Here is a 10844-nt window from a genome sequence, read left to right on the forward strand (position 1 = left end):
GCTGCAGGGGGCTCAATCCGTGCAGCTCCCGCCTCTGGAGCCCAGGCTCAGTCCTTGTGGCTTCCGGGCTCTTGAGCGCAAGCTCAGTCTCTGCAGCTCCCGCCTCTGGAGCCCAGGCTCAGTCCTTGTGGCTCCCCGGCTCTCAATCGCAGGCTCAGTCCATACGGCTCCCGGGCTCTCGAGCGCAGGCTCAGTCCGTGCGGCTCCCGGGCTCTCGAGCGCAGGCTCAGTCCTTGTGCTGCAGGGGCTTAGCTGCTCTGCGGTGCGTGGGATCTTGTGGATCAGGGGCCGGACCTGAGTCTCTTGCATTGGCAGGGTGATTCTTTGCCACTGAGCCACCAGGAAAGCCCCTGTCTTGATTTTGGAAAGATGTCTTGTGTTTTGACTCTCCCAGGTGATCTTAACATTGTCCATCTTACATGTACAAAAATTCGACAGAAATTAGATTTTTTTAAAAAACCTTTTTGAAACATACAATTATTCATGACCAACTGTTCCTGGTTTTATTCTAAAGGAAGCTTCTTCTTCCTTCTCTGGGTCCATGTGCTAGTCCAAGAGACTGCTGTTGCTGCTGCTGCTAAGTCGCTTCAGTCGTGTCCGACTCTGTGCAACCCCATAGACGGCAGCCCACCAGGATCTTTCGTCCCTGGGATTCTCCAGGCAAGAACACTGGAGAGGGTTGCCATTTCCTTCTCCAGTGCGTGACAGTGAAGTCACTCAGTCGTGTCCGACTCTTCACGACCCCATGGACTGCATGCAGCCCACCAGGTTCCTCCGCCCATGGGATTTTCCAGGCAAGAGTACTGGAGTGGGGTGCCATTGCCTTCTCCCCAAGAGACTGGGGATGGTCTATTTAATGTGATCAACATTTTTATGAAGTTGAAGGGGCAGGGTGTCTCAGGTGCTAGCTGGTTGCTGGCTTTGTTCCCTCTGTCTCTCTCTTTTCCCCCAGAGATCATTCTTGCGTTCTGGGAGGTATGATACATATGCATGTGACCCTGGATGTGCTTAGGAAAACAATACAAAGTATGTAAGTGGGTGTGGTCAGTCGTGTCCGACTCTTTGAGGCCCCGTGGACTGTAGCCTGCCAGGCTCCTCCATCCATGGAATTTTCCAGGCCTTGAATACCGGAGCAGGTTGCCATTTCCTTCTCCAGAGGATCTTTCCAACCCAGGGACTGAACCCATGTCTCTCTTGCCTCCTGCCCTGGCAGGAAGGTTCTTTACCCCTAGGCGCGCCTGGGGCACCATGGTACAACTTTCGTCTTTAACCTGGAGAAGGAACCTCCTCCTCGGCCTTGTCTGGGCCACGTCCATCATGTCCGTCACAGCGCTTTGCTGTTTTCTGGCTATGCCTCGAGTCTTGACGGATGTTGCTTCCGCACTCAGGCCCTCAGCAGCCAAAGTGTGGAGTCCTAAGCACTGCTACCACCAGGGAATTTGCTTTTAAATAATAAAAGATGCTTTTTAACAAATGAAACTTGTATGATAAAATAACCAGCTGCTTGTTAATAATAACCTCACCAGCTTGTTAATAAAATAGCGCGTTGAGGCTCTGTCTGCATCCCAGGCACTGCGCTAGCCCCTCAGCGCCCCCCCGACCCCAGCACCCTCTCCGAGGACGTCACCGCTGTGTCCCCCCAACCGCTCGGAGGGCGGGAAATGCCCCATCACGTGGTTCACGAGCGGTGGGCAAAGGTGCCGGCCCACCTGGGCCTCCAGAGCCAGGCTCTCAGCTGCCTCGAATTCATTTCCTCACCAGCTGGAGTGAGGACGTGTTTGCCAGGTGATTAACGTAAAAATATTTTTTAAAAAACGGATCATTTCTTTATCAAATGGGTCGCAACTGCTTGCTTATCTCTTCTGATGGCCAAAGATAGTAACAGAGTTTCTCGTGAGAACTTAATTCCTGCTCCATCCTTAGTTTTAATGAGGGCTGAGCCAAATTTTGTTCCATTCACAAGGCCGACCATTCTTTCTTGATTTCATTTCCTTGGGATGTGACGTTAATTCCAGACTGCAGCGCATATCATGCCCAAAGAATTTGTTTTTAAAGATATTACTGATTTTATTTCAAAGGTTACACATGGGAATCTGTTGAATTAACATAATGATGTCTTAGCCGAAGTGGGAAAGTTTTCACTTTGATGTTGAGATCTCTCTTGATGGCTCTCTCTCGGTCGTTCAGTGTGCCCCCAGCCCCCAGGACACAAATGCACGCCCGCACACAGACTCATTCCATATACACCCTCAGGCACGCTCCCCAGAGTGGTATCACGCTTGTGCTCTTGAGATAATCAAATGATATCATTAAAAAATTTTTCTTGGAAAACTCTTTGCTTATATACAGAATAATGAGTTATTGGGGGGGAAAGCTAAAGGTGTTTAAAATTAGCCAGAGATTTTAAATGGCACATTGGAGAAGGAAACGGGTTCTTTCTGGATATAGTAAATGAAATAATGGCTTTATTTGGTATCTACTAAAGAATTGTGTTTTTCTAGGTTATCTGCCTTCTAAAAATAACACCTCTTAGGCAAAGAAAATCGACGTCATGTCTTCATTTCAGCTATCTGGGTGTTTGTGTTGAATCAGAATCATGGTTTTTTTTTCTTTTTCCATCATAAGTGTTTTTTGAGGAAAAAAACATAGCCTTATAATAAAGTATGTCCTGTTCTCTAGAAGTGAGAGATTTAGTGTAGACGGGGTATTTATTTTCTGAGTTTAGCTTATATTTCTAAATGGCTATAACCAAATTCCCCCATGATAACCCCGGCCCTGGCAGCCCCTTCTGTTGCGTCTTTAAGAGAATCGTTCAGCTGACTCACTGTGCCGTGCAGCAGAACTTAACACAACATCGTAGAGCAACTATATTTTGATAAAAAATTTGAAAAAAATCTTTTAGTCTTGTTAATGTATCGCTAAACGATAGTGGTACACAGCCATTAACAAAAGAGTCTTTAGCTCGTCAAGCGTTTCTGCTTTGCTCTCTCCGGTGACTTTGTCCCTCTTTTCTCCTGATAAAGCAAATGAAGAAGCACCCGTGCCGCCAGTGCGACAAGTCCTTCAGCTCGTCCCACAGTCTCTGCCGCCACAACCGGATCAAGCACAAAGGCATCAGGAAAGTTTACACCTGCTCGTAAGTCCTGGCTTCTCACGGGGCGGCGCCGCGCGCGGGTCAGGTGGGAAGTGCCCGCTTCCCCGTTTCCCTGTCAGCCTCCCACTTCCCCGTCCTCCGCCCCCCGGTGTGTGGGTTTCCGTTCTTGAATCATGTTTTGTTCTGGCAGGCCATTCTTGCTTGGTTTGTAGCACTCGGACAAGATGAAAATTAGAAAGAGCAGCTCCTTGCCCGGGCCTTGTATGTTCTCACCGGTTCCCTGTGCTTTGTGTGTGTGTGTGTGCGGAGCAGCTTGTGGCCAGGGTCTTGGTTCCCTGAGCAGGGATTGAACCCGGGCTCCGTCAGTGAGAGCACAGAGCCCTAAGCCCTGGACCGCCCGGGAAGTCCCAGCTGTGCTCTCTGTTAAGCAGAGATTTGTGGTTTCATTACTGAGACTTTTGGCACAGTGACTCGCAGGCAGGTAGGGACTCAGCTGAAGGAGATGCTCTTTGGTTCCCTACACACGGTTGAGTTGCCGGCATCAGCAGACCGGCCTGTGTGCCAAGACTGCGGTGACGGAGCCAGTGATTCTAGGAGGGAACGCTGCACTGAGAGAACGGGAAGGAAGTGGGTGTGGATGGCAGAGTCCTCCCTCCCTAAGGCTGGCTTCTGCCCCCAGGGAGTCCCTGGAAGGCGCCCGGGTCGCCCAGCTCATTTCCTTTGTTCTCCGATATGGGTGCTGGCTCCCAGTGCTGTCCTGTAGAGGGTCTCTAACGTGAAATCATCAGCGCGGGGAGCCACTCTTTCTTGTAAGATTTTCAGAAGCTTTTCTGAAGACAGCGAACTTGGTTCTACATAAGCCGTGAGGATCTTTCCATCTCCTTTCACTGCAGTGGTTATTCATGATATTTGCCTGAAGAGTGACCATAATTGCAATTGCCATGGTCGTGAATTTCTGTTTACCAGTTTGGGCCTGTTTCAGTTCAGTTCAGTCGCTCAGTTGTGTCTGACTCTTTGCGACCCCGTGAATCACAGCACGCCAGGCCTCCCTGTCCATCACCAACTCCCGGAGTTCACCCACACTCACGTCCTTCGAGTCAGTGATGCCATCCAGCCATCTCATCCTCTGTCGTCCCCTTCTCCTTCTGCCTCCAATCCCTCCCAGCATCAGAGTCTTTTCCAATGAGTCAACTCTTCACATGAGGTGGCCAAAGTACTGGAGTTTCAGCTTTAGCATCATTCCTTCCAAAGAAATCCCAAGGCTGATCTCCTTTAGAATGGACTGGTTGGATCTCCTTGCAGTCCAAGGGACTCTCAAGAGTCTTCTCCAACACCACAGTTCAAAAGCATCAATTCTTCGGCGCTCAGCTGTCTTCACAGTCCAACTGTCACATCCATACGTTACCACTGGAAAAACCATGGCCTTGAAGAAAATGATAAATTCATATCTTCCCAAAGAAAAGCTGTAATCGTAATTTATAGGGGGGAATTGTACAAGCTGAAATGAAAACTGAAATCATTGACCTATTTTGGGTATTTGTTCAGTTTTCTGCCTTTTAATCGACCGACTGAGCACACGTATTTGCACGCTGTGGTCCTAACCATGCATATTACTGCATTTGTGCTTCGATGAGAAAATTGTCGGGAGACAAGTCTTTCTTGTCTGTGTCACGCAGAGTGAGCGGGAATCTTGGTAGCACCGGCGTGAAGAAGTCAGGCAGGGACTTGCTTCCTGTTAAAGCATCTTGTGACGTAAATTCTGAGGGAACACTCTGAGTCACTGGAAAGAAAACTTCTGAGATTTAGTGTTCTCCATGTTAAAATCACAGCCATCTAGAATTACAAATTAAGTCATACTTAACCAAACTCAGAAAATAAATGCCCTGTCTGAACCAAATTGGGCTGGTGCTGTAAGAACCCAAAAACTGATAGAAAAAAACCCTTTTTCTTCTGTTTTTTTTTTTTTTTAAACACCAAAACCAATTTGTATTTGGGTATAACCGCTTAAGAGTGTTACGGCTGTTTGAGGTGAGCAGCAAAGGGACTCAGGACTCTATCCTCTCCCACACTCCCTCCCGTCCAGGCTGCCGTCCAACGCTGTGCAGAGTTCCCTGTGCTGGACAGGGCATCCTTGCTGGTTATCCACTTGAAACATAGCCGTGTTCACATGACCTTCCCCAGGCCCCAACTGTCCCTTTCCACCCTCCCCTTCCCTGCAACCGTAAGTTCATTTATGATAGAAAATTTTTAACAAAAGCTGCCGCACTTTTTTTTTTTAATTTTATTTTATTTTTAAACTTTACATAATTGTATTAGTTTTGCCAAATATCAAAATGAATCCACCACAGGTATACATGTGTTCCCCATCCTGAACCCTCCTCCCTCCTCCCTCCCCATACCCTCCCTCTGGGTCGTCCCAGTGCACTAGCCCCAAGCATCCAGTATCGTGCATTGAACCTGGACTGGCAACTCGTTTCATACATGATATTTTACATGTTTCAATGCCATTCTCCCAAATCTTCCCACCCTCTCCCTCTCCCACAGAGTCCATAAGACTGTTCTATACATCAGTGTCTCTTTTGCTGTCTCGTACACCGGGTTATTATTACCATCTTTCTAAATTCCATATATATGTGTTAGTATACTGTATTGGTGCTTTTCCTTCTGGCTTACTTCAATCTGTATAATAGGCTCCAGTTTCATCCACCTCATTAGAACTGATTCAAATGAATTCTTTTTAATGGCTGAGTAATACTCCATTGTGTATATGTACCACAGCTTCCTTTTCCATTCATCTGCTGATGGACATCTAGGTTGCTTCCATGTCCTGGCTATTATAAACAGTGCTGCGATGAACATTGGGGTACACGTGTCTCTTTCCCTTCTGGTTTCCTCAGTGTGTATGCCCAGCAGTGGGATTGCTGGATCATAAGGCAGTTCTATTTCCAGTTTTTTAAGGAATCTCCACACTGGCACTTTTTATTTTATTTTATTTTTTTAATTCACACTGGAAATGATGATTCATAGCAACACCGCTCTTGCACTTTGGACCACGTATCTGCAGGACCACCTTGGCCCGTCTGGGCCGACTGAGGGCTTAGGTAGTGAGCACATTCCTCACTGAGCCCTTTTAGAGCAAGTAGGTTATTTCCTTGTCTTTCCCCCACAGGCACTGTCCAGACTCCAGGCGCACCTTCACGAAACGGTTGATGCTGGAGAAACACATACAGCTCATGCACGGCATTAAGGATCCTGACTTGAAAGAGATGACGGAAGCCACCAACGAGGAGGAAACAGAGACAAAAGAAGACACCAAGGTTAGACGCTGCAGGTGTTCTCCTTACAGTGATGTTGTGCTGACTTGCTTTCTCCTTTTTTTTGCATGAAAATTTTTCTACGGTTATACGATTTAAAAAATTCAGCCTGTGCACAAAGCTGTCAAGTAATAGGAACACTCTCTCTGCACTCAGCCTGAGTTTCGTCTTGCTCTTAAAGGTAACTTTGTGTGTGTGTGAGGTAACTTGATGGCACCAGTGATAAAGAACCCACCTGCCAACGCAGGAGACCCAGGAGATGCGGATTTGACCCTTGGGTCGGGAAGATCCCCTGGAGGAGGGCGTGGCAACCCACTCCAGCGTTCTTGCTTAGAGAATCCCGTGGACAGAGGAGCCTGTGGGCTACTGTCCATAGGGTCACAAAGAGTCGGACATGACCGAAGTGACTTCACACACAACCTTTATTAAATTTCTTCTATATCCTTCCAGATATAGCTTTAGGGATCAGTCTGAAAGTGAAAAGTGAAAAGTCAAAATCATTCAGTTGTGTCTGACTCTTTGTGACCCCACAGACTATATTGTTCATGGCATTCTCCAGGCCAGAATATTGGAGTGGGTAGCCTTTCCCTTCTCTAGGGGATCTTCGCAACCCAGGGACTGAACCCAGTCTCCCGCATTGCATGCGGATTCTTTACCAGCTGAGCCACCAGGGAAGCCCAAGAAAACTGGCGTGGGTAGCCTATCCCTTCTCCAGCAGATTTTCCTGACCCAGGAATCGAACCAGGGTCTCCTGCATTGCAGGCATACCAGTTGAGCTACCAGGGAAGTTAGGGATCAGTCTACTTACATATAAAAATTAAAGTTTTATGTTGACCCATGGAAGTTGTCTTAGCCAGAGAATTATTTTAATCTGGATTCCTTTGCATTGCTGATCTTGTGAGAGGTACCTGATCAAAATCGATTCTGTGTAGCTTCCGTTTGTAATGATGAAAGGTGTTAAGGTCAAGAATTCGTGCTCTTGTCAGTGGATGGTGAACTTGAAGCGGGCGACAGCACAGCTGTTAGCCTGCGTGTAAAGCGCATGTGTGCCAAGTGCTATTGGAGTGCGGCAGTGGTTCAGCAGACATTTCAGAGACCCGTGCTGTCTTTGGCACTGTGCTGCGTCTGGAATGTTCCTGGGGAAAAAAGCCTGTGTGTGCTTTCAAGGAGTTAGTCATTGAAATCAAAATACAAGTCAGACTAGAGTTGTATTAAATTGTGATCCTTCCCCTCAAGTGATGGGGTGGGGGTGGAATTAAAGAATGCACATGCAGGGGGCAGCTGTAGGTCAAGGTGGAAAGGCCGGATGGCCGTGGAGAAGGTGTCCATTGGCTTGGGATTTTAGAGAACTGGAGGGGAGGGATTTGAGGGGCCAGAGGAGGAGTCTGAGGAGGCTGAGTGGGCAGGAAAGGGCCCTCACTGGCTCCAGTGAGGCGCAGGTGGCCCACCATCTGACCCTCAGGAAGGGAGCAGGTCTGGACACTGCCAGGAGACGCTCAGCCCGCCTGCCCCCGCCTCTCCCTGGCCGCATCCCCGCCCTCCCCCATCCCCAGCTGCAGCTGCATTGCCTCCCTCCTGTCCCCCAGCTACCCCGGCCAGCTCCCAGCGGGACCCCTTTCCTGGTGTGACCTCCCAGCCCAGGCTATCCCTGTGACGCTCGGCGGGCTCCCTCATCGCTGTTTGTAGCTGCGTCCCTCGAGGGCAGGGGCCTGTTTGTTGTGCTGAGCCCCTGCAGGACGCCGGGTCAGCCTGGCGCAGAGCTCGCCTTGGCGGGGCAGAGGGAAAGGGTGACCCTTGGGCGGGGCGGGGCCCACAGGCCGTAAGGGGCCCACACCCCAGCTCCCGGAGCCCACAGCGGTTGTCAGTGTATCACCGGTTCTGTCTTCCTCTCCCAGGCTCCCAGTCCCAAGCGGAAGCTGGAGGAGCCCGTGTTAGAGTTCCGCCCTCCCCGAGGGGCCATCACGCAGCCCCTGAAGAAGCTGAAGATCAACGTGTTCAAGGTGCACAAGTGCGCCGTGTGCGGCTTCACCACGGAGAACCTGCTGCAGTTCCACGAGCACATCCCGCAGCACAAGTCGGACGGCTCCTCCCACCAGTGCCGCGAGTGCGGCCTGTGCTACACGTCGCACGTGTCGCTGTCGCGCACCTCTTCATCGTCCACAAACTGAAGGAGCCGCAGCCGGCGGCCAAGCAGAACGGGGCGGGCGAGGAGAACCAGCCGGAGAACCAGCCGGGGCCCGAGGACGCGCCGGCCGACGGCCCCGTGTCAGACCGAACGTGCAAAGTGTGTGCAAAGACGTTCGAGACGGAAGCTGCCTTAAACGCTCACATGCGGACCCACGGCATGGCCTTCATCAAATCCAAAAGAGTGAGCTCGGCGGAGAAATAGCCGCCCCACCCTCCGCGCCCCCGCGAGCAGCGAAGCACCCCCTACCCCGCACACCGGTCCACATTGGAAGCAAAGAGACGTTTTTGTTACGCAAAGTTGGCGGTATCACAGAGTTAACAGTACTGTCCAGGCTGTTGCAATATATCTCCCTCCTCCCCTTCTCTGCCTCCTCCCGTCTGCCCTCCTCCCCTTCCTCCATTAAGTATTAAAAACAGTATTTGAGTTGAAAAGAGTTTGTATATATTTAAACGAATAACTTTTTATACTCTTTGTTACATGTTTGTATCAGTATTTAGTGGACAATGTTTTGAAGATTTTTGTTTGTTTTGTTCTTGGGTTGTCTTTTTTTTATATATATATATTTTTGTTTTTGTTTTGGGTTAGAATTTTTCTTGTTTGTACGGTTTCTTTAAAAACAGAGTTCTTAGCAACAGGGGCAGTTCCTGAATTCCAATAAACCATTTTGTACGTCACGGTTTTGAATGGGTTAACTAATTACAGGTTCCGACAGGGCCTTTTTTAGTGTTTTTAATTTTTAGAATTCACTACATAAATCGTAGGTGACTGTAGGTCTCACAAACACTAGGGACTTTTAAGTGTCTTAGCACTCTATCCTCAACGTGCCTGCTCCGCGGGGGCCGCTGCCCGGCGCGTGGCCCCTCCTCCCGGCCCGGTGTGTCGGGAGCCGCCTTGCAGGGCGCTCCCCTCCCAGCGAGGGGGTGGCCGCAGGGGCCAGACATCCAGGAAGCAAAGACGGGATGGGTTCCATCTCAGAGTGGGGAGGAAAGCTCTCTCTCCCAAAGGGGAAAAGCGAGCGGGTAGTTTCCTGGGCCGGTTTGCAAGGCTGGCTTCTGAAAGAGCACAAGGAACTAAAGCGAAGAAAGGGCTGGACTACTGTACACGTTACAAACACGTCGTCAGACCAGGAGATTTATATAGTCAACGTTTTTGTCATGTAATTTAGTAACTATAAACGACACAACTAAAAATATCAAGTATTTCTCTGGCTCTTGACAGGAAAAGGAAAAAAAATCACAGTTGACTTAACCCTTTGCTGTCTAAAGAGTTGGCGTTTCCTGTTCTGGGTGCTACTGCCAAAGGTCCCGGTACTTAGACTTGGGATGCACAATTTCCACCTTCCCGACGCAGCAGCCGGCGTGTGGCCATCGGCCACTCCCTTCAGCACTGAGCCACGTGGGTTGAGTTCAGCCATTTCAATAAGTACCTTTACTATTGGGTAGTTCAGCTTTCTTAACGCAGCCAAGGTACTCCTCTGTCCCTTCCAAATGTTTATAGTTCTCTGGGAGAGTTATATTTTTTTGGTTCTGTGTTTTCGTGTTTTCTTTTGCATTTTATATCTTGTATTTATCCCTAAACATGTTTTGTACTTTTTTTTTTTTAAAGAAAAGTTATTTTGTGTATATATAGATATACTTGCATGATATACTGTAGTCAATGTTCGGTCCCTCGAGAGGTCTTGCTGCTGTCAGGCGTCACGCACTAACCGCACCCACCCTAACTGTATTAAACACACTTCACGTATGTAAATAAACCTGGGACGTTTGGCCCTCGTGCTTTTGTGAGAGCGTTCTTGATGGTGGGTCTCTGACATCTTCGTGGAGTTTAGGGAGTGATTCACGGCAGGGATGGGCTGTGGGCTGTTGCAGCATTCTTGCCGCTAATAAGGGCAGCGTGTTCGTTCTCATTGGCAATCAGCTATCTTTGTCCCTTTCGTAGCGACTCCCATCAATACGTGGGTATACCCAAGGGTGTGGTTCAGTATTCCTCAACTTGAAATTCATTGCTGTTGTTATATTTATACTTGTATTGCTCTTAAGTTGTAGTCATAGCACTTTTCATTTGTTCCTGCATTTGAACCTTGCAATAAACCTGTGTGGTGGGCTGCACGGGTCCTAATAGCCTAGTTTTACAGTCGAGGAAGCTGAGCTCAGATTGAAGTTCTTGGCCTGAGCCCTCGTAGCTGGTAAGCGGCTTTGCATATTAGAACCCAGATATTCTTGCTCTAAATCTAGTGCTCGCTCTCTGT

General features: G+C 49.0%; 1 protein-coding gene across 1 annotated transcript in view; it reads left to right on the forward strand.

The window, feature by feature from the left end:
• Nucleotides 1-10371, forward strand: part of ZNF532 (zinc finger protein 532) — a 113627-nt gene extending 103256 nt beyond the window's left edge. The window contains 4 exon segments of the mRNA XM_070361796.1: nt 3024-3136; nt 6264-6411; nt 8304-8547; nt 8550-10371. Coding sequence (XP_070217897.1) covers nt 3024-3136; nt 6264-6411; nt 8304-8547; nt 8550-8797 — 753 coding nt within the window. The 3' untranslated portion in view covers nt 8798-10371.
• The last annotated feature ends 473 nt before the right edge of the window (nt 10372-10844 follow it).

This window comes from Bos mutus, chromosome 24 (genome assembly GCF_027580195.1).
Source record: "Bos mutus isolate GX-2022 chromosome 24, NWIPB_WYAK_1.1, whole genome shotgun sequence".
Classification (NCBI taxonomy): Eukaryota; Metazoa; Chordata; class Mammalia; order Artiodactyla; family Bovidae; genus Bos; species Bos mutus.